At 42.5% G+C, this 27,272-nt stretch overlaps 2 protein-coding genes across 5 annotated transcripts; one reads left to right on the forward strand and one right to left on the reverse strand.

The window, feature by feature from the left end:
* Positions 1-558: 558 nt before the first annotated feature.
* Positions 559-3,012, reverse strand: ATP5MD (ATP synthase membrane subunit DAPIT). Its single transcript, XM_015866930.1, has 5 exons — positions 2,905-3,012; positions 2,381-2,414; positions 1,965-2,062; positions 1,785-1,880; positions 559-920 (listed from the first exon to the last, which is right to left on the reverse strand). The coding sequence occupies exons 3-4, from the start codon at positions 2,049-2,051 to the stop codon at positions 1,788-1,790; spliced, it is 180 nt and encodes a 59-aa protein (XP_015722416.1). The 5' UTR covers positions 2,052-2,062; positions 2,381-2,414; positions 2,905-3,012; the 3' UTR covers positions 559-920; positions 1,785-1,787.
* Positions 3,007-25,418, forward strand: PDCD11 (programmed cell death 11). Of its 4 annotated transcripts, none has more exons than XM_015866914.1 (36): positions 3,007-3,124; positions 3,356-3,473; positions 4,048-4,179; positions 4,363-4,530; positions 5,428-5,589; positions 6,226-6,349; positions 6,709-6,890; positions 7,418-7,525; positions 7,973-8,179; positions 8,505-8,629; positions 9,187-9,247; positions 9,770-9,916; positions 10,045-10,296; positions 10,563-10,706; positions 11,268-11,468; positions 12,032-12,202; positions 12,534-12,753; positions 13,895-14,047; positions 14,361-14,476; positions 14,634-15,157; positions 15,643-15,705; positions 16,075-16,171; positions 16,666-16,755; positions 17,062-17,164; positions 17,663-17,840; positions 18,597-18,653; positions 19,093-19,215; positions 19,385-19,507; positions 19,697-19,892; positions 20,303-20,425; positions 20,762-20,908; positions 21,903-22,150; positions 22,798-22,966; positions 23,252-23,405; positions 23,757-23,922; positions 24,519-25,418. In XM_015866914.1, the coding sequence occupies exons 2-36, from the start codon at positions 3,366-3,368 to the stop codon at positions 24,688-24,690; spliced, it is 5,514 nt and encodes a 1,837-aa protein (XP_015722400.1). In that variant the 5' UTR covers positions 3,007-3,124; positions 3,356-3,365; the 3' UTR covers positions 24,691-25,418. The 4 variants fall into 4 exon arrangements, with proteins under 4 accessions (XP_015722400.1, XP_015722402.1, XP_015722403.1 ...); XM_015866916.1 differs by having other exon boundaries at positions 14,637-15,157; XM_015866915.2 differs by having other exon boundaries at positions 3,053-3,136.
* The last annotated feature ends 1,854 nt before the right edge of the window (positions 25,419-27,272 follow it).

A 27,272-nucleotide genomic window follows, 5' to 3' on the forward strand; every position in this document is an offset into this window, starting at 1 on the left:
GGTGGAAGAAGATGCTTTCTTTCCTTGACAGCTGCAGTGGATGTGAGAGCAATGCTTTTAAAAGCGAGTGCTCTGCTTGGAGAAACAAGGGAGTTAGTTCAACAGCTGATGATTTAACTAAGATTTAGTTCTAATTGTATGTGATACATTTTTGCCAAGCATTACAGTTACAACAACTATTGTTCCTCTGGAAGGACATAAAGGGCAGAGGCTGATGTAAACAGAATGGAAAGACTACATTTACTCAGAAGGATGGCTTTAATAATAAATTAAGGATGGAGATCACAAGAACCTCATGTAATTTCCCCTGACCTACACTCTTTCTGCCAGCACCCACATTTACCTGCTGCTATTAAGTTTGGGGTTTTTGAGAAAGTAAAATCGCTCCATGGTGGGATGTTCTCACTCAAAACCAAAGGATTTTATGCAAAAAACAGGCAACTGACACTGCAGCTGACTGCTATTCTGCATTGCATTACCATTAATTAATTAAGTAATGGATTCCACGTAAGCTAATAGCCAGAAGCGTTAAAAAAGGGAGTAACCAGCACAACCGAGTAATTGTAAGCCATGCAAGTTTACTGATGTCCAGTATGACACTTGGCAACATAGAGATGCTTTGAGCAGCTGTAAGCTCTGTGCTTGTTGGGATCATGCTGCTGAGATCGTTCCTCAACTATTAAGTGCTCAGGTCATTTTAGGATGTGTTACAGCAGAGAAGATAAAATACTCAGGAAAGAATCAGCTACTCCATCTCCATTACAAATTATCTTTAAAATAGGAAATAGCACCCACTTCTGCTTCTTTGCACCATGTCATATTATCAATACAGCAAATAATTGTTTATATTTTATTAACCATCGCAGGACATCAGCTTCCTTTACATTGACACAAATTGATGCTTCAGACATGCCAGAAACCTGCCAAGAGATGAGAGCAAACATTACTATCACTGCACAAGGCTTGTGATTTGAGCATCATCTCTTCCCACAGCCCAAACAATTTCATATAAAAGCAGGCAAATCCCAACACACTAAACAAAGGAAGCAGCGTCCCTTCATCATACAACAGTGACAATAAGCTGAAGCACATTGTTTTCTATCTATTCTGCAGTTTGTGAGAACAACCCATAGGTTTCCTCCACTGAAATGGCATTTTGAAATGCATTTGAAAGTGGACTATAGAGTTTTGTAACACTTGGTTATTGCTATGTAAAAACAAGCTCAACCACTTCCCTCTGGTCCTGCCTACTTAGGTCTGAATGCACACAGCTTTAGTGTATAATGCTCCTTTTCTCTGCTCAAAACAGCATCCTAATGATGCAGCACTACTCTCCTCTAAGAATTATCAGATACAATTAATAACTAACTCATTAACTGTTACTTGATTATTTCAATACTCAAAGCGATAGTTATTTTAACAGCAAAAGGATAAATCACAGGCACATATTAATCTCCAAACCCAGAAGCAACATCCATCCACCATTCCTCCTTCCTTGCTTACTCTGTATGAAGATCCCTAACCCTGCTTGGCACGTTTGAAGAACATTAAGAATAGCAGTAACCCATGAGTTATACAGACCCCAGTAACAACTTCATTTGTTCAGAATCTTCCCCCCCCCCTTGCCCCCAAAATTACGCTATACTGTAATTGAGGTTTAAAACTGCATAAAGATCACATCCCTGGGTTTCCCCTCCTAATTATGTTTTGTTACTAGCAGTTTCTTTGCCATTCTTTCTTTGTGGGTTGGAATGGAATCATTTTCTAGAACACTGGTTGCTCACCATTTACTTATCTGCCATGGCAGGAGTCGTCTTCTTCGGCCTAAACTTGAAATACAGGATGAGCATCGCAACGCTTGCATACGTTGCTATTACATACTGTAAAAAATAAAGTTTACTGTCAGTTTAAAACTCATAAAACATCATTATTAGCAGGCTAAGAGAAATGGTCATGATACGTACATTCCTCCTGCCTATCATGGTGTAGGAATTGAAGTACTTCTGAAATCCAGTGAACTGGTGTTGAGATCCCGAGTCGTGGCCAGCCATGGCTGCTGATTCTAACAAGCAACACAAGACAGTTATTGAGCTGGCACCACTGGAGATGATGAAGTCCCACCCCAACCTGATCAAAGCAGAGTCACTCATGAACCTGCCACTTGCTTTTGAGCATTTCCAGAGCTGGAGGCTCCACAAGTACCCCAGAGGGTCAGTTTCAGCGTCTGACCTTCCTTACAGCACAAGAGGTTTTAATGTTTAGTGATACCTTTTCTAAGGGTATCCTTCCCTTACACTTAAGGAAGTTTCACACTTAGGACAGATACTTGTTTACTTTATATGTCAGCTCAAAAGAAGCACATGTACTGCACGTTACCTACCAAGCTTGGCAGAGATGCTGTAGCCACTGGCGCCCTGGAAAACAGATACAGAGAATGAGTGTAGCTGGTTCTTCATTCACAAACACAACGCTGCAACCATGTAGCCAGGGCTGCCTGCCTGCACCCGGCTGATGGTGAAACAGTAAAAACCCTCAAAGAAACCTCCCCATACGTGTGCTGTAGACAACATGGAAACCCACCCTCACCTTTTAGTTACAAAAGACCAAAGCAAAACCCTGGAAGAGTCACTGGTGGGTGACTGAGTGTGGCTCGGAGCCCAGACAGCACGACACAATCTTTCCTTTCCGAAGAGCTCCCTGCCTACACAGATGCTGCCACACCACAGGCCGGAGCTGGGGAGGAGGCACAGCGGCTGAAGGTCGCGGGCGCCCTTGAGAACATCCACAACCCAACACTACGTACAACCATCCTCCCTCCCAGCAGCAAAGCCCCCCAGAAAGAGCACGAAGCAGAGACCCACGCTCAAACCAGACCGACCCCGTCCCGCTACGGCCGCTCAGTACCTCAGCCGCCTCCTTCCTCACCGCCTGCTCTGCCCTTCTCCAGCCCCCCCCACAAGATGGCGGCTCCTCCACAGCACGGAGCTCCCTCCGCTCCGCCCCACGCCCGTCCTAGAGGAGGATGGCCCGTCCTACAGGATGGCCCGCCGCTTCCGCCCGCCCTTTAACCTTCGCCCTTCTGCAGTTCTGCTTCCTGGGCCGCGAGGAGAGCGGCACACGTGAGGTTCGGAGCGGGGTGAGCGGTGGGGTTAAGGCCGGGCCTGGTGGGGGGGTGCGGGGCGGTTCGGCCTGGCCTGGCCTGGTCTGGTCTGGTCTGGCCTGGTCTGGTCTGTGCCAGTGGCTGTGGAAGGCGTTTGTTCGATCCTATGGGTAAAAGAGGCGTTAGGTGTTCGACAGACCGCTTTAAATGTTATAAATTATGTGTTTAGCTTCTGTTCTGCTGTTTGTTCCATAGGAGTGCTGCTATGGTGTCCACAGAAGAAAGCTTCCCTCGAGGGGGAATCCAGAAGAAGCACATAGAGACAACAGGGAAAAACGCAAAGCCAAAGTTTGAGCAGGATAACTTGTTTGATGTACGTCCTTTACGTGCTGTTAGTTAAGCTTTAGAGTTCTATCCGTGGTCAGAATGTGACCTAAAGTCCTTCCTATCCCTTATTTCTATAGTCACCTGTAGAAAAGGCTTCCATAAAGAGGTAACTGCTGGCATCCTCCTTGCTGCTGGTCCCTTAAAGATCCCAGATATTTTATACGTGTTGAATGGGATGTCAGGGAAGTTCAGTGAGAATTACCAGCAGATGTTGCAGAAGCATCTGGTGCTGAGATAGTTGCATTGTTCCACCACAGTTGTTGCACACAGACAAACTAAGTTTGGTCTTTCTCTGTTCTGTGGATTATGGTGCAGTTAGCTTTTACTGCTTCTCTCTGCTCCCACGATTCACAGTGTTATAAAACATCAGCCTCAGCTTAAAAGATGATATTTAGAGGAGTCCCATGAAGGTGTATGGAAATGAATGTGCTTATTTCCCTTTTTCTCCAGTCTTGTGTTTTCATCTGACTTTATTCCTGTCACTTGAGTTCTGCCATGACAAGATGCTCATCTTGTTAACTGCTTTTATTCTTTCCCTCTCTGCTTATAATTTAATTTAGGTTCATCATGAAGAGAAAACACAGAAAAGAAAAAGGAGTGAAGTCGATCATGGGAAGCAGAAGAAGTTCAAGGCAGACAAAAAGGCTCCTGCTAAAGAAATTGCTGTTAGTTTTGAACCACTCGCAATTCAGGTTTGTGGATAAGTGTTTTATTTTGTGTGTCTCTCTCTTAGTGAGCTTTGTAAAAATGCTTGTGTTTTCCCTCATTAAAACCTATAATGTACAGCAACAATTCAGGACAAAAATCTGTCTACCGCACTATTATCATTGTCTTGCCAAGATAAGCACTGTGTGCTGTTCTTTCTGCTTTCCCAGGAGCTCTGTGAGGGGATGCTGTTCCTTGGTTGTATAAAAGAGGTCACTGTCTTTGAGCTTGTCATCAGCTTGCCTAATGGACTGACAGGATTTGTACCAGTCACGCAGATCAGCGATGCCTATAGTGAATTGTTGAACAAGCAAGTGACCCAAGGGGAGCCACTGGAGGTGAGACTGTGGGTGTGTGTGGCTGTGATTTCTGTCAGGGAGCTAGGGAGAATTAACTCAGCATCAACCCTGAAGACTTGCTTAGGAGCCTGGTTTCTGGTGTCTCATAGATAGCTTAAGTTTGTTTGGCTGCAAGCAGCTTAGCCTTGGTTTGAATGTTGTATGAACTTTATGGACAGCTTGTTTAACTTGGATAGATTTGTGCTTTCTTTTTGCTGCAGTAGCTAAATACTGATCCTTGGCTATAGGCAGTTAAGTAAGGAAGTTGATGAAATGGTTGGAAGATGATGTGAGGATGCTAGTGTCTCTCAGAGAGCTTGGGGGGGAACATTACGGTCCTTATAGTCTTGTTGTGTTTCTGCATACAGTGTTCTCTGCCTAGTGCTAATGTATGTTTTCTCTGAGCCCAGCTATTTCAAACAGTATTTTCAGTTTCCTGATAATGCAGCTTCTTGGAAAGAAAGAGGATAGAGTAGTCTGCTGCTCCATCTATCCGTCAGCTCTCCCTGAGTTGTTGTGGAATAGACAATGTGCTGAATGCTAGCCAGTTAGTGGTGATCTTTGTCTTTGTTAAAGAGGGTGGTGAGGTTGGTGTCTTACTCCGAAGATGCACTTTGGTTCTCAACTGCAACGTCTTGGCTCTGTCCTGCTTGGAATTTCTATTTAAGCAAAGCTTAGCAGACTTTGCAGTACGTAGTGTTGTCTCTGCCTTTATATTGAGATTGTAGTGTTTGTGGTATTTCCTGCCTTTTATTGTAGCGTTGTCAGAGATCAAGGACTTTCCTAAGTGATTTTTTTATTTCAAAAACTCCTTCAGTAACTATTTCTGGCCTTATTGCATAACTTAATATTGTCATATTTATATGCTTGCTGACATTTGCTCATGTTTCTGGGCAGGACTCGAATTCTCTCTCAGACCTGTATTCTCCAGGGATGCTGGTCAGATGCGCTGTGACCAGTGTTGAGAAAAGTGCTGATGGACGTCGGAGTATCAAACTGTCCATCAACCCTAAAAACGTCAACAAAGGTCTGAATGCGTCAGCACTAACATCAGGCATGGTACGTGTTCACAGCCCTTCTGGCTCTATGAGGTACTTCTTGCAGTGTGTGAGTGGAACACCTCAGTTTGTCCTTGTACACTATCAGAACAGAACATGGAGCTGCTGCCACAAGGGGAATAGACCTGGGAGAAGAGAGCAATACTGGAACTTGGTTATGTTCCTACAGGCTGTTACCCATGAAACCCATCCATCTGATTTATTGTGTTTTATTTTAATTTGGGAAAATTGTGCAATTACTTCTCTCTGCATAAGTTTTGTTGTTTACACAGAGTTATATTTAACAGCCTGTCTCATAGAGGTGCTTGGTAGTTTAATTTTTGTGTTTCTAGCTTTATGACTGCAGGCTCGTGTCTGCAATTAGAGCACCTGCTCTATTTGAGCATTCCGTTTTTATTCTTATCCTACTTGTCCATTAACTCCATTAGCTGGACAAGGGTTGAGTTCAGACCTGCATTGTCAGGATTGCTGTCTAGAAAGAAAGAATGTTGTGTTCGTTCTTTGCTCTGCAAAAACTGTTCTCTGGCTTCATTAAAAAAGTGAGTAGTTGTGTGCTAAATCTCTCATCAGAGGTCTGTTCTCTGCAGACTCAGCTGTTTCTTGGCATTACTGAACTGCAATGCTTCCTTCCCAACAGCTGCTCTCTGGATTTGTGTCTAGTGTAGAAGACCACGGCTATCTCATTGACATTGGAGTCAGTGGAACTCATGCTTTCCTTCCTCATCAGAAAGCCCAAAATTACATCAAAGCAGTCAAGAGAGGTAAGTAGTATTACAAGGAGAGCTGCTGAGGTTAAAATAGATGTGGAGAATGAAAGGGATTGAAGCTCATTGCATTGAGGTGTTAGTGCACCTCAATAAGGGTTGGGTCATGATGGAGTCTTTGCAAATTGCTGAAAACAGCATTGGCTGATAACCATAAGCCACTAGGTTTCCTGTTTCCTACCAGACCATGTTGTTGTTCTAAGTCCCTTGAACATGGCTGTCAGTAGACCTTACTTTGATGAGGTCTTTTAGCTTCTTGAAACAGAACTCTGAAAAAGCTTCGGAGAAAACTACAGACAAAAGGGAACCCCTTAGTGTTTCTGGAAGGGGATTTATGCTGTGGCTTGCCTTTGTAGGGTCTGATTTGAAAATAGGGCAGAGCCTGAACTGTGTCATTGATGGAGTAAAGAATGAGGGAAGAGTGGTCCGTTTGTCTGCTGATCGATCAGAGGTTTCTGCATCCATTGCAACAGAGCAACAGAACTGGACACTTTCTAATCTATTGCCAGGGCTGGTGGTAAAAGCTCGAGTGCAGAAGGTAAGCTGTGTTTTAGTTTGTGGATTGTTTTCATTGTTCATTTTTGAGCCATCCTGAAGAAATACAGGTAAAATGGACATGGTATTGGCAAGCTGGAAAACTCTGTTTGGGTTCATTTATATGAAAAGAGCAGATACTGTTTTCAGTTAGGTGCTGCCAGTGGTTTCACCTTAGATCTGATCTTTGCCAAGCTTCTGATACTATGAGTGTAAACACTTTGACCAGGAGATGGCAATAAACCATGGAGAATAACAGGGTGGTTTTTTTTTTTTTCTATGGTCTATGCCATAAATATTCTACACTGTTGCAGCGCTCCTCAGACTAAGGGCAACATTAGGAGAAAATCTGAAGGATTGTTTTTACAAAACAATGTAGAAAACAGGTTTGTTAGCAGTTGTTTGTTTTGATGTGCTTGTTTAGAGCAAGGGGACTTTGTGAAACATTTGATTTGCTCTCTGTTTCTGAAAACTCATTGACTTCTAAATAAATAAAAATTAAAAGTTAATGAGTTTTCTTCCCTTTTCTAGGTGGCTCCACTGGGTATCAGTCTGACCTTTCTGTCTTCCTTCACTGGCATTGTGGATTTCATGCATGTGGACCCAGAGAAATCCACAAATTATTCCCCAAATCAAGTGGTAAGAAGAAGATAAAGCCTGTCCGGAGTTACGTTGCTTATGATGTCTGTTATATTCTCCAGGAGCATTTTGAGGATTCAGTGGAATCTTTTCTATCCTTCTTATCTTTCATTTGAATTATAATCAAAGCTGGTTTTGGGCTGTAAAGAGCATATCCATTCCTGGGGCAATGGAAGACTTGTTAGGAAAGTATGAGGGACTTGTGAATGGTCGCAAATGAGTTCTGTGGTTGTCTTCCCCTTGTTGCATTGATACCAGATTAGCCTATAAACAACAAATGAATGCAAAAAAACCCTGATCTATGGAAATGTTGAAGCTGAGAAGATGTGCTCATATGTGAGCAGAGTTCAGGCGTCAAATGTAATGTCTGAAAACCATGAATAATATGACATCCTTCAATTTTGTATCTGCAGTGATGTTATACTGATACCAAACATTATCTTCTAGGTGAAGGCTTGCATCCTTTCTACCCACCCCACCTCCAAGGTGGTACGGCTCACTCTGCGGCAGGCATTCCTCCACCCTGGAGGATCCCCAAACCAGATCTCCAATGATCGCATAGGGGCAATAGTGGAACAGTCTACAGTGAAGGCTTTCTACAAGCAGTTTGGTGCTGTCTTTGAGCTTGACGATGGCATGCTTGCATTTGCACGGGTAAGTACCAGAGTAGTGAAGGGAACTCCTTCATAGATCTCTTAGCCTATTGGGGAGGGAAATTAAGACTAACTTTTATTTCCTGCCATAATGTTCTTTGTGAGGCAAATAAAAAAGTCAAGATAATGTGGAAGGTGTTAACTAAATGCAGCCTTCCCCTGTTTGGGTTTGGGACATAAGTGAATTGTTGCACAAGAGCTAGTACAACTTGCTGCACAAAAGGTATGTTAGAAGAATGACTTTTGTCAGCTGCTTCTGCTTCAACCTGAGGGCTATATAAGTGTTTCCATTTTCCAAACACTGAATTCCCATTTGGTTTTTCTAGTTGAAACATCTATCAAAAGACAGAAAATCTGTTAAACCTGCAGCGTTCAAGGCTGGATGTAAGCATAAGTGTCGGATCATTGACTACAGCCTGATGGATGAGATGTGCATAGTATCTCTGAAGTAGTAAGTTTTACAGACTCTTCTAATATATTTGGTTGAAGGATCAGAAAGGTTTTGTGAATGGAGAGGGTGCTGCATTGCTTTGTGGAACTGGAACTTACCATTTGAAGTTATATATATATGTGTGTGTGCGTGCGTGTGGTGGGCTGAGGCCTGGTGACTAAATGACTTCTGCTGTGGTTGTGTCAGAGGACTGTAACTGTACAGGAAGCTGCACTTCAGTCTTCCAAGTTCCGGCCCGTTCTGCTCCTCCCTCTTAGTATTTCCATCTGTGGCTTTAGGCAGCGCAGGTTATGGGTTCTCTTTCCATGGAGCTATGCCTCATGGTTGTTATCAGGAATGGAAAATGGTGAACCTCCTTAACCTTTATCCAAAGTGCTGTCTTGGAAGGTGGGTCAGTTGGGGTAAAGCACAGAACTCTGGTGTTGTAGTGTTGGATACATGTGGTATAAGGGATGCTTCAGACAAGGTGAAAAGGAGGTGGTTTCCTTTTATCCTGACTTTTTTTTTGTTTTAATAAGTTGCCTGACAGGTCATCTCTTGTTCTGTCTCTTTCCCAGCCAAATTATTGAAGCTCGTTTCCTGCGATACCAGGATATTCACACGGGGGATGTTGTGCAGGTGAGCTCCTGTAGCACTGATGCCATTCAGCAGTTGTACTTCTAGAAATTATCTAGATAGTGTATGTTTTTTTTTCTGCTTAATGTGTATATTCTTTTCAACTTCTGATCCAAACTTGTGGTAGGTAAGAAGAAAAACTTCTCCTTCTAAGAACTTCAATAACAAAGCGTGATACTCATCTTTCTGTTTTATTCAGCTTTTTGTTAATGGTGACAAGGCAATCACAGCAGGTCATTCTTATGCGTGAGCAATGGTTCTGTTGGTTGTACCTCTGGAAACAATTCCAGTTTGCCAGAGTTGATAGGAATTCTACAGAAGGAGACTGTGCTTCGGTTGTAAAACAGCGTTATGCAATGTGTAAAATGTTTATTAATTTGGTGTGAATTAGACTAAGATTTTATTCTATGTAGCTTGTCAAATTTAGTAATAGTATGTGGTGTGGTGTCCCAATTGCTTCTCACCTAAGCATAGCCTACTTTTTGTGCTGAATTTACTGATTGTTTTCTTTCTTTTGGACTCTAGGGCAAAGTATTGTCTCTGAAACCCATTGGGATGCATGTGAAAGTTACTGATGGAATTAAAGGGCTTGTGCCATCCATGCATCTTGCTGATGTGATCCTGAAGCAGCCTGAGAAGAAGTACAGCATTGGAGATGAAGTCAAGTGTCGGGTGAGAGCTGCTTGAAAGGATCTTCAGCTGCTTTAAATGGCTTTATTTCATTCTGACTACTTTGCTGCTGTGTGGGTTGGAGAATGGCAGACATGCTTTTTGAACCTTGTTTTACTCTGTTTTTGTAGGTGTTAGAGTGCAATCCCGAAGAAAAGAAGCTATTCCTCACTTTGAAGAAAACACTTGTGCAATCAAAGCTTCCAATTCTCTCCAGTTATGAAGATGCACAGCCAGGTCTGATCACACATGGCTTTGTGGTGTGTGCAAGGGAATTTGGCTGCATTGTGAAGTTCTACAATGATGTCAAGGGTCTGGTACCTGTGAACGAGCTGAGCTCAGAGCCCATATCTTGTCCAGATAAAGTCTTCCATGACGGCCAGGTAATTAATTTACCTATGTCAAGCCTTATGTGAATGAATGTAAAAGAGAAATCTGCAACTGTGAGTTGGCTTTGATTTTAGTTTTTCTTGGAGAAAACAAGCACACCAAGAGGTGCTCACCTTTCACTTTAGGTAGTAGTTAGCTTCATCTATTTAAATAGAGCATGTGAAAGAGGCAGCTCTTCTCTGACTGTCCCCTAGTTGTTTTCTTTTTTTCCCCAAGGTGTGTGGTTTTTTAATTTGTTTTTGTTTTGTTTTTGCTGCAGGTTGTTAAAGTCATGGTCTTAAATTGTGAGCCCCAGCAGGGAAGGCTCTTGCTGTCCTTCAGGTTATCAAGCAGCGCAGTTCCTGAAGGCAGAAGCGAGTGTACTCCAAGGAGGAAACAGCAAGTGAAATATCAAATAGGAGAGGTATTGAATTCTGTGACTGTTCCTCTTTTTGCCTCTTAAGTGTTCTCTAAAAAATCTGTAATCATTTTAAGCAACTCTGCTTCAAAAAAAGATGCTGGAGGTCAGGAACCAGTGTTAAATCTGCATTTCTTGTCTTGTGGTCAGATCAAAAACAAGGTCTGTGTTGTCAGAGGTCAGCATAAAAGAAACCCGGGGCAGTCTTCTAGGAGGTACCAGATGGTACTTTTGCTCCTTGATGAAGTTCTTTTTCTTCTGGATGTTGTTGAGGTTCACTCCCAAAACAGCTGATTTTGCACTTCAGAGAAAAATAACTTCAGAGAGACGTTTCTTAAATGCTTGCCCATTGTATTGTGGAACAGTTTCCAGCACCCTGCAGATGTTACTGTTGCAGGACTGAGAACTGCTGTTGTTTTACTACCAGAGCTGGTGTGCTTCTGAGGCTCAGTCCTGCTGATGTGAGGTTCTCTCTTGCATGGCCATATCACAAGCCAAAATTTGGTACCCTGTGCATACTTCAAAGGCACTTTGGTTTTTATATCACTCTATTTCTTCTCTTTTCAGATGGTTGATGTGAAAGTCTTGAAGAAGAATGAGAATGGGCTCGAGGTTTCTGTCTTAGAAGACGAAGGTGATGTGATTGCCTGGCTTCCTACAGCGCACCTCTCTGACTTTGTTGCTAACTCTAAGCTCCTGTGGCATTGCCTTCAAGAGGGAGATGTCTTGCCCAGAGTTATGTGCCTGATTGACAAGGGGGACCGTAATGTATCCTTTGTTACATCAACAAATCAAATGAGGGGGATGGAGGACAAGAGGAAAAATAAATCTGTTTGGAATCTGGAATATCTGTAACAAACAAAATATTTGCTAGTTAAGGTGTTGAAGCAGAAGTGCCTGTCAAGCTATTGATGCTTCAGAAAGCTACTATAATTTGCTTGTTGAGTGAGGCTCTGCTGTTGTTAGAATTCCATTGAGATGAGGACTTGGTTGTGAAAATGCTGAGCTTCCTGAACAGGGCATCAGTGTTAATCTTACTGTAGCCTTAGCAAAAACGTTGCAGCTTTTATACCAAAAGGAGGAACTGAAATATTAGGATGTTCTCAATTCATCTGGATGAGGCATGCATCATTAGTGCTGAGTAATTTAGGAGATAGAATTTGCTAGATTTTAGTGTAAGGAGATCAGTGTGACAACTGAAATTGCAGGAATTTGGTCTTTTCAACTGCTTAGTGTGTGAAAAGTGCTGTAGCTCACTGGCAGGCAACATCAAGATATTGACATCAGGCTCCTTTTATTCATCTTCCCATTTTTCCTGACTGTCCGTTCAGATCTTAAGCAGGAAGTCTGCAGTGATTTCTGCCGTGCAGGAAGAGCAGGTTGTGAGAAGTTTCTCTGAAATCCAGCCTGGGGTGCTGCTGGTTGGTTATGTGAGGAAGGTTATGCCCTTTGGAGTGTTTGTGGAGTTCCCTTTTGGTGTGACAGGACTGGCACCTAAAACGGTAAGTCATGCATTCACTTGACTCTGGGAAACAGTGTGGGTGTAATCATCAGGAAAGGCTGAAACACAATTTTTAAGCAAGGCTGGAGGGAGCAGTCGGACTGGGGGTCCTATGTTTGGACAGCTTCATTACAATGTGGTAGATGCTGCTTGTATGGTTGCATTTTAATTCACTTCCCAAATGAAGTAAAGGTCATTTTTCAATCAGAGATTTCATATGACTTCTGTAATTCATTTTAATTGACAGCTTTTTGTTGATTTGGCTAATTTTCCTTGGTGTTTTCATTAAGTCTTCATTTAATAATCCTTATCACTTTGTTTCCTCTGCACAGAGCATGTGTGACAAGTTTGTGACAGACACCAAGGACCACTTTGTGGTGGGGCAGACTGTAATTGCAAAGGTGATGAGCATCGATGAGGAGAAGCAGCGTGTGCTCCTCAACCTGAAGGTGTCGGAGTGCAGCTCTGGTGATTCAGCTGCAGAGAGTTTTTCGCTGCTGAATCAGTGTTTCAAGGAGATGGGGGAGATCAGGAACTTGTTGAGAAGAAAAGGTAAAAGATTGCATGTGTTCTGCCAAAGAGGATCTTATCTTTAAAAACAGTCTTTGGATGAACAAAAAAAGGAAAACTTTTTATAATGAAAGAAGTTCAAACAGAGATTTAGCTTTCAGGTGGAGCTTACTAGGCAAAGGATGTATGTGCAGCATCTTCCATTGACTAGAAGTCTTTTTGGAATTAGAGCTGTAACAGGACCAAGAATCTCTTTTCACTTGAACCTGCTGGGTTTCTTACATTGGTTTGAGGCTGAAACTTCAAAAATTAAAAGTGAGGGTATAAACAGATGAACCTTAAGGCCACTATACTAAGAGAGGACTGAAGATGAGGTGGATCTGGTAGGTGGGTGTCTCAAAAGTGTTTATGAAGGTGAAAATGAGACAGGCCAGAGTGAGATAGGATTCTCTGTGAACCAAAGCCCTTTTCCAACATCGGAGATGTTTTTTTTTAGTGTGAAAATCTGTAATTGATTTATGAATCAGTCTGAAAGTTAAGCAACTTAGTGGCAGTAATTCCACAGTTGTGTCACACAAATAGTCAACTGTTTTCTTTGAATCTGGCAATGTTTAATTTTTTGCACTGCGTGCTCTTTTGCTATAAGATTCTTAACTTACTGACCCAATTTCTGTGCTCAGTAAGCAGATGATAAACTCCAAAGAGCTTATGGATATATGAATATTATGCTAAGCTCTGAAACCTTTCTAATGTTTAAGCGGAGTTGTAAGCATGTGGTTTTTCCTTTTTTCTTTTTCTTTTTTTTAATGGAAAAATGACTCTTGGAAGAACTGATTCTAGAAAGCCCTGAAGGAGTTTTTCTGTGTGCCTGAGTATTTGCTCAGGCAATGCTGCAATGTACCAGTGAAAGAAAACAGTGCCTAAACTTGTTGTGTTTTTTTTTTTTTCCCTAGAGTTATCAGATCCTTAATGTCATAAATTGTGTCTGCTTTCATTAGGTCATAGTGTTTATGTATCTGTATTTATTTCTACTTACTTTACAGATCCAGGAACCTAAGCTATGTTTTCTGCTGTGGAGGTGGATATATCAATGCTTGTTCGTGCTGATCTAAGCAAATGTGAAACTGCTTTAGTTAGAAACGTCATAAGTAAAATTAACATGCTGATCTTTGTCTTCTTCCAGAGGAGTCTGGCGTGGCCCGAAGCCTTTGTGAGCTGGTGCCTGGGAAGGAGCTGCAGCTGGTTGTGCAGGATGTGACAGAGGATGGCTCAGCACTCTTCAGTGGCAGCTGTGTCAGAGGCTTGACTGTAACAGCTACTCGCTACCATTTGGGAGGTGGGGATCCTTTCTTTACTTGCTTTAGGTTTCACTCATGTAGTATGAAGTCTCCGTCTTGAAACTAGTTATTCAGGTGAACCAACCTGGGAGGGATCTAACCAGAACAGGGACAACTCAAAGTATAGTTTACTTTTCTGCTATCTTGCTTGAGTAACTTATTTACGTTTAGCAGCTAAGCAGTCTTTTTATCACTGCAGTTTTTATGAATTAAACCTAATTCAGAGGTGACCCTTCCTGCCTGTCCTGTGCCACAAGCTCCATTACTCAAAGTTCTGTCATTAGGAGATAACCTATTTGTTCTTGTTTGTAGGCAAAAATGTCATTCCTGGTGAGAAAGCAAAGGGACTGGTTCTTCATGTGGATGCTGTCACATCCAAGGTGTACGTTTCTCTTCGAGAAGAGCTCTTAAAAAAGAGAGCCAAGCAAGTATGTGTTCAGTTTTAGTGTTCCTGTGTCACATCCTAGGGGAAAAATGAATTTTGAGTGGTTGGGGAGGCCTTTTTCCTCTGTTAGAGCTGCAGGAGATTGAGTAAAGGGAATCAGAATCTCAGCAAGGGATGTAATTAACTCCATTTCTGTTTAGCAGCTCACAAAGAACTCCCAGCACCCTGCCATCGTGCAGCACATAGCAGAAGAGTTTGCCATCGTGTCTCTATTGAACTCAGGCCAGCTGGCAGCTATCCCCATAGCCTCTCACTTCAATGATACCTTCCGCTTTGACTCAGAAAAACTGAAGGTGGGACAGAAAATCTGTGCAACCTTGAAAACGGTGAAGGCAAATGACCTTGGAGTCCTGTTAGCAGTACAAGACCCAGCGAAGAAGAATGTTTTTGTAAGGAACCGGAAAGAGTCTGAGACAGCATTAGAAGAGACACTTGCTGCTGCTGTGAAACACTCTTTCTCTCTGGGTGATATTGTTACTGGGACTGTTAAATCTGTCAAACCAACCCATGTCACAGTTGCTATTGATGACAAATGTACGGGTTCAATTCACGCATCCCGGATTCTGGATGAAGTACCCATACACTCATTTCCAACATACACTCTGAAAGCTGGACAGAAGGTGACTGCCCGGGTCATTGGAGGCAGAGATGTGAACACTCACAGGTGGGAAAATATGCACCTAATATCACTGACATTAGGGGAATGTGAAAGGTCAAAGAATTACTTTAATTCAAATGCTCTAGGCTGTTCTCTCTGTTACCAGATGCTGTTGTGGCTGTCCTTTCTGGAGTAGTTGAGAACCTGAAGAAATCTGTGGTTATATTCTATCTTAAATCCATGTTGCAGTGAATCAATTCTCCTTGCCTCTGTCACTGGATTTATCTTGAGTGTAGACTGCAAGAAGGATGCCTAGTCTTTTAAGGTCCAGTGGATACCTGAAGTGCAGGCAGAATTTGGTTCCAGGGATTAAATATACTTAAATACTTTGAGTACCTAAGTTGCCACTGAAATAGTATTAGGAGGGGCTAAAACAGAAAGGCTTTTCTAGTTTTAAGTAGCTTACAGTTGTTTTTCAGCAGCACAGAGGGAGTAGGGGTGACGGATGTGATGAAGTAATGAGAAACTTTGATCCTGTTTGTGTTCTTTAGGTACTTGCCCATCAGCCATCCACACTTCACACGGTCCGTTCCAGAGCTCAGCATTCGACCAAGGTAACTGCTGGTCTCAGTATTGTCTATACACACTTTACAGATCTTATATCCATGCAGCTTCCCTGTATTGTTGCATTCCTTTTGGGAATGAGCTAATCCATTCAGAAGTAAGGAGTTACATGTGTAGCATAACATCTTGCTCATTTTTTCTGCTATCTGTGTGTGCTGTGTAATGTACACCATTTCCTTTGGATGTCCTTTTGCCTTAATGTACTGCCCGTCTGAATCATGGTGTGTCCCATCATGTTGAAAGGATTTCCTCTCTTAAGCCATAAGGCATTGTCACAGTAACATTGGTTTTCTAATTCCTATCTGCATTGCTGGGACCAAACCTCCTAATTTATGTCCTCTTTCTCTATTTGTAACCAGTGAAATAGAAGGGGATGTAGAAACACTGAGAGATAACACCTGTGAGAAACTTGGACCCTACAGTGTTGGACAGATGGTCATCTGTTTTGTGAGGAAGGTGAGGTCAGAGTCTTCCTAAGAAGTGTGCTAGGAGGAGACAGCAGGTGGAGGTAACTCCAGAGGCTGTAGCTTAAACCTGTGAAGAAACTGACAATACCAGGCCCTTAAATAACTATGAGAGTGGCCCACACAAAGCGTAGTGTCCTACGAGAAGTGTAGAGGGAAGGTGCACTTTCTGTATTTGAGAGAGTTGACTGGTGGTCTTAAATATGCCAGTTTGTTGCCAGCAGATGCTTCCCACCCTGCACTTTAGCAAAACAACCTTTGATAAATTATTTACACTGTAAGCACTGAGTATGCTCACTGCTGATCCTTTATGTGTGCTTGCCTGTGAATTACAACAGCATTATGTGCTTAAGAGTAGATCTGAAATCACAGTTTTTGCTTGATGTGGGCACCAAGACTGAAGTAGTCCTTTCTAGCCTTAAAAATTAGTGAGTTATTGAAGAAGGGGTGTCATGCAGGTTTTTTTTCTGTTTATTGCCTTTTCAGTATAACACCCTGAAAAATTGGCTGGAGGTAGAAGTCACTCCTGATATTCGAGGAAGAGTTCCTCGTCTACTGCTGTCTGTGAACACCAAGGTAAGAAGCTATTACAGGTAAGCTACACAATTGAAAAGCTACTGCCATTGATACTTCTGACATCCATGTGAACTCAGTCTAGTGATGTGCCCTTTAGGCATAACTGCTCCTAAGTGATGAGCAGCGATGCCTGTAGCTCGTTCAGTTTGAGTTGACTGAGCCTTTGGAGGAAAGCTGAGCTATCTGTTATGGGTACACATCAGAGATGCATTTAAAAACTTTGAAGCTTCATAGGAGTGTGCACAAAGTCAATGTTGTGCAAAGCTCCTTTTCTGGGAATAGGTGGAAATCTGTTATCCCTTTCAGGTCTTAAAACATCCAGAAAAGAACTTCAAAAATGGCCAAGCATTGTCTGCTACAGTGACTGGAACAGATGCCTCTGAAACAAACCTCTTCCTGTCACTCACAGGTACAGTGGCGCCTTAACAGCAGGATACAAGTAAATATAATGCTTCCCTCAGAATTGTATTTTCACTGACCTCCACAGTGAATGAAGCTATTACACTTGAGAGCCAAGCTGTAGCTCCTTGTAAAAGAGAACTAACCCCTTGGACCCTGACCCAGGTGTAGCAGTGTGCAGGGCAAGAGGGGTCAGATCTTTAAGGAACTGCTTACTTATTGTCTCAAACAGAAATCCTATCTGAAGCGCGTATGAATGTATTCCTTTCTGACCTCAAACGTGAGGTGGTACATCTGCCAATATCTGTATGTTATTCTGAATGTTGTAACTACAGTTAAGGATCTCATCTGTGCTCTCACAACAAGCATGTTGGTGTAAACTGAGAGAGCACAGACTGCACCCTGTCAGAAGCAAGTGGGTTTGGTATGTGACTGTGACTAAAATCAGCCTCACTGGCTCAGTAGCCCTGAGTATTATAAAGACTTTTCCCTCTTTCGTCTTTTGCAGGAATTCAGTCACTGGAACCAGGTACCATCACTGTAGGCATGGTAGCAAAAATGATTCCTCACATTGGTTTGACCATCACTTTGCCAGGTGGGAAGACTGGCAAAGTCAGTATCTTTCACCTAAGCGATAAGTACACAGAGAGTCCTCTGAGTGACTTCAAAATTGGCAAGGTTGTCAGGTCAGTAACTCTTGTTGTTCATTGTTCTTTCAAGCAACGAGGCTTAGAAACATATTCCTATCTGGTGACAGTTTTTTCACTGCCATAAGATGATGTTAGATCTGGAAGGTTCAGCTTGTTGCTAAGCAGTAATGCTTACTTTTTGGGTTGCCTGTTTAGAAGAGAAGGCTGTAACCTCGTGTGTTTGGCTGAAACATTGTTTTTTAGGAATGAAAAAACCCCTTTTGACTGCTTTCTTGGACTGTCATTTGAGAGAAGATAATCTCATAGTTAAGCTGATGTTGGGGCTGAGGGAGGTCAGTTATCCCAGCTCTGCTATAGTTGTGTGTGCAATTTGGCAAACCAGTTGCCTTTACATTTATAATGTTTGAGTAATTGCCTTTCTCTACTGCACAAACTTGTTGGGAATGCTGGAGGGTGAAAACAGTCAAGTAATTCAGCTGTAACAATCTTCAGTTCTTTTATGTTTCTAATAGAGACTAGCTACAGCAAACAGATTTGTTTCAAAATGCCCTTCATGTGGTGCCATGAACTTTTGTCATGCTGTTTTGTGTTTGGCAATGAGTACTCCAAGGGACAGAGTGGTTTTTTTCCATTCAGAGCTTCATTGTGCTGGTGAAAATATCTGTTTCTATGTATGCCTTTATTTAAGGTTGGACTAGATGATCTTGTGGGTCCTTTCCAATCTCGTGATTCTATGATTCTATAAGGGTAGAAAATAATCCCTTTGTTTCCTCCCTTTATTTTGCTATGCAGATGTTACATCCTCTCCAACGAGAATGGCAAAATCGAATTATCTCTTCGGCAGTCCAGGTTGGTGTTTTCCCCTCAAACTATCTCCTACCAGTGAGAAAAAAAGATTGTGAAATCCAGTTGATGTTGCTTTGTACAGTTCATTGTAAAGTGTTCAGAAGACAAAAGAGCTAGATTTATTTAGTTAGTTTCTGTAAAGGATGAGAGTTGTTTCCTGTGTATCAACAAGTCTGCAAAGTTTGACATTTAATTGTGGTGCTCCAAATCTGTTTTATTTGGCTCTGTTTACAGCACCCCATCTGTTCTCTAATGCTATGTGTAACTTAGCAAAGATGCAGACAGTCCATAAGAGCATTTGAATTAAGTGAAGGGTGTCTCTGAGCTGATATGTTTTCCAGAGCATACTAGCTGATCTTAATATCAATTTCTTTGTTTAGAGCAGAATGTGGTATTTTCAGATGAATGAGTGCTTTACTTTCTTACCTCACTTTTCTTTTAGATTAAACCCAAGGAACAGCAGCAAAGTGGAGGATGTTGAAATAACATGCATTAAGGATGTTAAAAAAGGCCAGCTAATAAGAGGCTATGTCAGATCAGTTACTCCATCAGGGGTATTCTTTGGGTGAGCAGCAAAAGAAAACTGTACTGGGAAATGGGGGTTCTTAGTAAACTTTGTATGTATGGTTCTGGAGTCTTTAAGGGAGTCTCTGATGTAGTTTTGCATACATACAGTCATTGTGCTTTTCCTCTTCTGTTATGGACCATTTATTTACATGTTTTCTCCTTTTCAGCTTGTCTGCTTCTCTTCTGGGCCGAATCCTGTTCCAGAATGTTTCCCCTTACTTTGTACAGAAACACTCCTTATATGAGAAATACCTGCCAGAGGGAAAGCTGCTCACTGCCAAGGTCCTTGAGTAAGTCCAAGGTTCTTGAAAAAGGGCCCTCAATTAGCAGAAGGGAGAGGAGGAGGTAGGAAGTGGGAATGGAAAGAGAGACAGTAAAAGGTTGGAAGATTTCTGGGACTAGTTCAGATCATTGCAGTCATCTTAAATGTTTTTATGATTATTTTCTCCTTTCTCACTGCTTCTGGCAATGCTCTGAAGTGTCAATAAAAAAGAAAATCACGTTGAGCTCTCTCTCCTGCCTGAGGACACTGAGATGCCAAGTGTCTTGCCTGAATCCCTGGGCTTACCACGCTATTGCGCAGAGGAAGAGAAAAGAAAAGAAGATAATAATAAGAAGAAAGAAAAGGTTAAGTTGAAGAGAAAACAGAAAAGAGTGAACTCTGAGAGTGAGCAGGTATGGATGTGATTGCTTAGGGCATAATAAGGGGCTTGTTTGGCCCAAATAATGACTGCTGACTGGGAAGATCTTCTGGGATCAGGCTGGGGAATTCAGGTAGGGAAAAAAGTATTGAATTTCATTGGAGATCTCTAGAGATGAGAAATAGATCCTTTTGGGTTGGAGTTTACTGAATAAGCAGCCCATTTATGTTGCTTATACGAGCTGTTCTATTGATTTTTGCCAACAGATGTAGGTGAGCATGGGTTTTTTCTGTTGTCTTCATTATATAAGAGCACAGTGGGGAATGCTGTGCCAGGGCACTGCCCTTTCTCTGCCGCCAAACTCATTACTGTGCATTCAGAACTGTTAGTAAGACTTAGTCCAGATGTCTTCATTCACCAAGTGCTCATTCCCTCCTGTCGTAGGAAACAAAGCCAAAAAAAAGGAAGTTCTCCCCAGCAGATGAAAATGACAGTGGAATTGAGGTGTATTACCGGGAAGAAGAGGATGGAGACCAGGAGGAAGAGGCAGCTGATAAGAAGTCTAAGGTGAGAAGTTGAAAGGAGTACATAATTTGGAAAGAACTTTGCAGCTCTATGGAGATGTATGAGTTCTAACTGGAGTGGCAGTAACTGTCATTGCCAGAGGTACAAGGGCACAGTTTGTCAGGTGCAAATGGTGCAAGATGAACTGGGTTTTATTTACAGCAAAGGTGACCAGAGTTAAATGCTTTTCTGGTGAACTGTTTGCAAGTGGAAGTCTATGGTAGGCTGTCACAGTAGGCTGTATCCCAAACAAATAGCATCTGTGTCTGGTTACAGTGTAAATTACAGTTTTAATCTTAAGATTAAAACCTAGGACGTGCTCTGTTTTCCTCCAAGCAGATAAGGAAACGTGGTGAAGTTCCCAGGCTGCAAGTTTCTACAGGCTTCACATGGGATGAGGACGTGAGTGCAGTGGAAGTGCCTGTACTGAATCAGAAGGAAGAGAGCTCAGAGAGTGAGGAGGAGGAGGAGAATCTGCAGTCTAAGGTACTGTGTTCTAGTATCACCTGCATGGGAGACACCACATGGTGGCCATCACATGTTGTCTTGATGCTTGTATGTCTGATTGCCTTGGAGCAAAACCTTGTAACCCAAGGGACTGAGTGCTAGGTTTAGCAGCCGGTAATCTCTGAAGCAGAGAAGAAAAATAGGGATTCTCACATAGGTATGTAAAAATAAAAAGATAAAAAATTATGATCAAACAGTTTAATGAAGTTAAAATACTTGTTCTTGATTTCAACTGGTTTTCATTTTTTAAAATTGTTATTCTAAATTTGAAGAGATGGAGATGGAAAATGTTTTCAAATTACAGCTCTCTTAGAATACAAAGAAGTGCTTCTTTATACTGTAATTATTGCTTTTTAGGAGGGTGTTTCAGTATGAGCAATCCAGAAAAACTGGGAACAAGCTCATGAAATGCTTTCATATTTACTCTTCAGGTTTTTCTGTCCCTCAAACCTTCCCTCTTTAGAGGCTACACATGGCAAATACTTTGCCTAAGGTGTAGTTACCTTGTGCTGAGAACTATGCTGTCGTTTATTTCTAGTTTAGACCTGAGTCACCCTGGTGATCCAGCAACATACCCCAGTCTTGCACAATTTCTCCCCTTGTGTCCTGGATTTTTAGAGTGGAAGATGGTGGCAAATGCCAGCCTGGGGGGGTTGAGGTTAAAGAATAAAAGCAAGGGTGGATGTGAAAGTGTGAATCCTGCATTTGGGATGCAAGACTAATGAGGCACTTATGGCCCTTGATGTATTTCATTAGAAGAAACTGGATTTCATGTAGTTTTTCTCTTTTTGGAGTTGTGAAGTGTGTATGTGTATGTGGAGGGTAAGGGTGTCATTCTCCTGTTCCCTGAAAAAATTGTCCTCCTTCTCTTGAGAAACCTCCCCAGCATTGGATATGTTGGGGTCTGACTGTGCTTTATCTGGGCTTGCCTGTTCTGACATAAAGTACCTGTTCTTCCCCAATCCTTCATCAGAAGAAACAGACAAAGAAGGAGAAGGAGCTGGAGAAGCAGCAGAAGGAGAAAGAGCTATGCAAATTAGAGGCAGCCCTGATGGACCCCAGTCGTCAGCCCCAGTCAGCAGATGATTTTGACCGACTAGTGCTGAGTAGTCCCAACAGCTCCATCCTCTGGCTGCAGTATATGGCTTTCCACCTCCAGGCTACTGAGATTGAGAAGGCTAGAGCTGTGGCAGAGAGAGCACTTAAAACAATCTGTTTCAGGTAATAATGGGGCTTTGCCTTTCTTTGCCTTGTGGAATAAATAATAGTGGGTTAATGGTGATGGGAGAAGAACACTGGTAGTGCCATCAGTGTGTGAGTGCATGTGAGGTAGGAAGTTCTGTTTCAGGGAGCTCAGAAGAATTAAATGGTAGCAATTATCAAATGGTAGCAATTGTCGGCTGGCCCTTTGAAGGTATGAGGTGAGTCACTGCGCTTGGCCTGCAGCTGGATTGCTGCAGCTTGTGGACACAGTAACTCCCCAGGGTATCACTTAGTACACAGACATACCTCTGAGCAGTTGGAAGGGTCTGGAAGAGTGCAGTGCTGTTAGTGATGCCCTTAAATGAAGTAATGAAATAAACTGTGAAACTCATATTGCCCATTCTACAGGGCTACACCCTTGGGTATTAAAGCATCTCCACAGCATGGTAAAGTGCATTGTGTTTTCTTCAATTATCCTTGTGGTTTTTAATTACAAACGACAGTGATAAAAAATTGTAGGATGAAACAACTGCTGTGCTTATTCCAAAAGTGGTTTTTCACTTGTCTTGATAACAGGCTACGAGTCAGCAAGTCTTCAGGTGGCTTGCAAAAAGCTGATGTAGGCTGATAAAAGGCTGTATGTTCTTGTTCACTTCTGCTTTAAGGGAAGAACAAGAGAAACTGAATGTCTGGGTTGCTCTTCTAAACTTGGAGAACATGTATGGCACTGAGGAGACACTGATGAAGGTCTTTGAGAGAGCTGTTCAATACAATGAACCTCTGAAAGTCTTCCAGCATCTGTGTGATATCTACGCCAGTTCTGAGAAGTACAAGGTGAGATTGTGCAAGCACTTCCCAGGCAAGTATCCTGTTCTGTCATGTCAGTAAACCACCAGTCCTGGCTGCATAAGCTTCTGGCTCTCAGATGTTAACCCTGTCCTGTTCCTAACTGGGATTAGTAATTGTGGTTGGCATCAGACGAAGAATTATTGATACTTACTTCTCACAGATGTTCAGAGATGCTTGGTCCAGGAACAAGAGTTTAATGAGCAATAGTCTAATGAGCTACAGGGCTTTGTTACAAGTCTGTTGTGATCTAACCCAACTTTGCCATTCCAGCAAGCAGAAGAATTGTACCACACAATGCTGAAGCGTTTCCGTCAGGAGAAATCAGTGTGGCTGAAATACGCCTCTTTCCTCCTGAAGCAAGGCCAGACTGAGGCTACACACAGGCTTTTGGAGCGTGCTCTCAAGGCTCTGCCCACCAAAGAACGTAAGCACTTGTTGCTAATCGTAACTTGGTCTATGTATTTGTGGGTATCCAGTAGATGGTCTGCCTTCTGATATCTCTGCATGTGACAGTGGTTATACTAAGTGAAAACTGCAGCCGGATAGTGTTGAATCTGCTTTCCTTGAGTGTAAGAGGAGGGGAAATTTCAGCCTGGTTATCAGTACTAAAGACTCTTGTAAAACAAAAAAAAATTGCAGCTCCTTCACTCTGACCCTCCACCTTAGACCAGAATCACTTTACACACTAGTCTCTGAACAGAGATGATGCTGTCTCTGTTCTCTTCATAGGAATGAGGGCTGCTGTGATCCCCTAATATGTCATTTCTTGTTCCAGATGTGGATGTCATTTCAAGGTTTGCACAGTTGGAGTTCCGTTTTGGTGACGCAGAACATGCCAAGGCCCTGTTTGAAAGTACTCTCAGCAGCTACCCAAAGCGAACAGATATCTGGTCCATCTACATGGACATCATGATCAAACAGGGCAGCCAGAAGGAAATACGGTAAGTTGTGCTATAAGCAACGGGGAAAGGGACAGTATAATGCTTGAAGTAACACCCGAAAAGAGCACAAGTGCCCTGCAACATGATATTGTTGAGTGCCTTCCAGAGCAAAGGAGAATTTGTATCTCATAGAGAAGAACAAAATCTTGTTCTCTCCAGGTCTGGGAAGACTCCAAGGAGATCTGCATGGCAGAGTTAGCAATTAATAGTAAGGAGTGACCTGCAGAACTAGAGTGCTTACAGTAAGGTTCAGCCCTTTTATCTCTTGTAACATGAAACTAAGGAGAATGGTCTCTTTTTTGCTGCGATGACAAAAGGAAGTTCAGCTTCTCACACTATAGATCCAGCTGCAGGCATTTCATGACCATTGGGTCAAATACAATGGCTGGATCTTAGTGTAAGTCATCCTGCAACTTTAGAGTTACGAGGAGGGTTTCTGCTTTGAGGCTTTCATCAGTTCTCATGAATCTGTTCCTTGAGGCATTAGATGGTGAATCTCCTGTGAGTTTCTGCTCTTTGCTCAGTGACAAGGTACAGGGCTTGTGTTGACTGCTGTCACCAACGTAGCAATCTGAATCACTTTGTTTTTTTTGCAGGGACATCTTTGAGAGGGTCATACACCTGAACTTAGCACCAAAGAAGATGAAATTCTTCTTTAAGCGCTACCTGGATTATGAGAAGAAATATGGTACAACAGAAACTGTCATGGCTGTTAAGACAGCAGCAATGGAGTATGTAGAGGCCAAGAGTTCCCTTGCTGACACCTAAACACAGCGCAAGCAAAAGCAGAGACTCCACTCTCCATGCAAAGTGGGAACTGAGAGGCATGGAGTTTCCATGGACAGTGTATTTCTGAAGAGTACTGGTCTGTGACCAAACTGAAGTAGAAGGATCAAACAATCTAAAGAAAAGATTTCATAAATGTGTGCAGCTTTGTCTGTTACAGATAACCTTTGTCTGTTGGTGACTAAAGACAGTTTTAAGTACAGATCGTTTTATAATCAGTGTAAACATCACACCCCTACCTGGTCTACTTTCCTATGGAAATAGTGCTGTTGCAATTCACTGTCTTTAGGTACAGTGATGTGTTACTGATTTCTCTGGCAAGATGGCAGAGAAGAATCTTGCCTTTCACTTTTTTTTGATACTTAGAAAGATTAACCCGAAGTCCTTTTGTGCTTCTAGTGATTGACAGTGCAACCCCAAATCGTGATGTAGATGAGGTTGGGAATTACCTTGTTCAAACCCCTGCTCAAAGCAGGGTCAGATAGAGTAGGTTGCCTGGGGCCACATCCAGTTTGGTTTTGATCTCCAAGGATGGAGATGCCACAGACTGTCTGCCAACCTATTCTGGTGTTTGTCTATGTTTACAGTAAAAAAAAAGGAAGAAAATACCTTTATTTTACATTCAAATGGAGTTTCTTGCACTTCAATATGTGCCCATTTTCTCTTGTGCTGTCCCAGGACACCACTAAGAATTGTTTGGTTCAACCTTTTTTATACTCTCCTGACAATTATTTATACACATGGATAAGATCTGGCTTGAGCCTTTCTTCAAACTGAAAGCTCCAGCTCTGTTTCTCTTTTGTGTGTGATGGATGCTCCAGTCCCGTTGTCATCTTCCACTCTGGTAAACTCAGTGATAGTATTTCTACAATAAGATGTGGGTGATGTGATGGTTTTTTATAGACAGAGAATTGAAAGTGAGGGGAAAAAGCATGGAATGCAAAGAGGTGATTATCCACTGTAGACACTAGCAAGTGGATGCCCAAGTTCAAAACAATGAACTTGAATAACCTCACTCATAATGTGCTCTGAACTTGAAACCAGAGTTCTGCAGGACTCAACACTTCTGCCTCTCTGAATGCCCAGCATGGGCAAGGCTGAGTAATTAAGCATTCAGTTAATTCCCAAATCCGATGGGATCTAAAAACAAGTTATTTTCCTGCTTATCCCCAGGGACAGCAGGGTGCTGGACCCATACTTAATGCTCTTCTAGAGAAGGAGGAAACTTTCTTGAAACATCCAATAGCAGCTGCTGTGATTCCCTTTTTTTTTTTTTTTAAACAGCATAATAGAATATGTAAATAAGTATCTGAGTTGAAAACAAGATCCCTTTGAGGTATTACTTCTTTATGATTACAGGGATTATTATAGTCTATACAGTAGTCAGCAGGGAAAATGTAAGAGCTGTGTGTAATTCTGTGTGCTGGAGCCTGGTTTAAGCCTGGCTAGCTGCTGTAAAGCGTGCCCTAACTCAGCCTGCAGGCTGCTCTGTGATGGCATTGCTTTCAGCCTCTGCAGGAGGAGCATAGAGCGTGTGAGCTCAGCCTTCCTGATCCAGCATGCCTGGAAGACAGGCGCCTTGGCTTCCCTTTTGGTATTTTGCTTGCTTACACTGAGTTAAAAAGCTATGTGGCTTAATGTCCTACTTTGAGTATTTTTGCAGAAGTTAATCAAGTCTGCTTCTTCCCCCATGCTTTTCCTTGTCTCTTTGCTCCCAGCATTTCCCACACATTGGCAGCTCTCACCCTGACTTCTTTCCTTCTTTGGTACTTTCTTCCTTGTACTGACCTCACCTCACCCTCAGTGGGGAAGGATGAGTGACTACCTTGGCAGGGTTATAGATAACCCTGTTCATTGCAGGGGAGATGAAAGAGATGACCATTAACAGCCATTTCCAACTCAAATGATTCTATGATTCACAAGGGTGCTGGTGGGCTACAAGGGCCAGAAGCCCAGAGCTGCGTTATCAGGGACCATGCTCAGGGCTATGGAAGAAGGGAGGGAAAACAGGAAAAAAAATCCTTATAATTGCATTGAGATTTGCTTCGTATTAGAGAAATACTACAGCACGTTATTTCCAACAGCAGTGGTTTGCTCTGTTCCTTGCTGTCAGCTGCTGGCCCAAATCTGCCTCTCCGGGAAGATGGTGGGAAAATGGGCAAGCTGCACAAGTCTTTGGCCCATCCCTACACATAGAAAGCAGCTGGAGTTGATGGAGAAGAGAGAAGCTAAACAAGCAAAGGCTGGGCTGTACACATGCTGTGTTATTAGGATAAACAAATCCTTTAGCAAGCATTGTGTCTTGCCCCTCTCCTTCAAAAGGAGGGGAGAGGAGGAGGAAGTAGAGGTGGTTCAAAGGAATGAGGTATGTCAGGAAGGCAAGTAAGAGGAATATGCTCATGCAACTGTTTCAGCAAGTTACCTCGCATCTGCTGACTTGCATGTGGGGGTGGCAGGGATGTGTGCATGTTCACCCCTGAGGGCCTATGAGGAGAAATGCAAATTAACTTTTTTTTATCTCAAGTGAATGCAGATTTTTTAGTTTTTATTTAACTTGCATATGA

Source organism: Coturnix japonica, chromosome 6 (genome assembly GCF_001577835.2).
Source record: "Coturnix japonica isolate 7356 chromosome 6, Coturnix japonica 2.1, whole genome shotgun sequence".
NCBI lineage: Eukaryota > Metazoa > Chordata > Aves > Galliformes > Phasianidae > Coturnix > Coturnix japonica.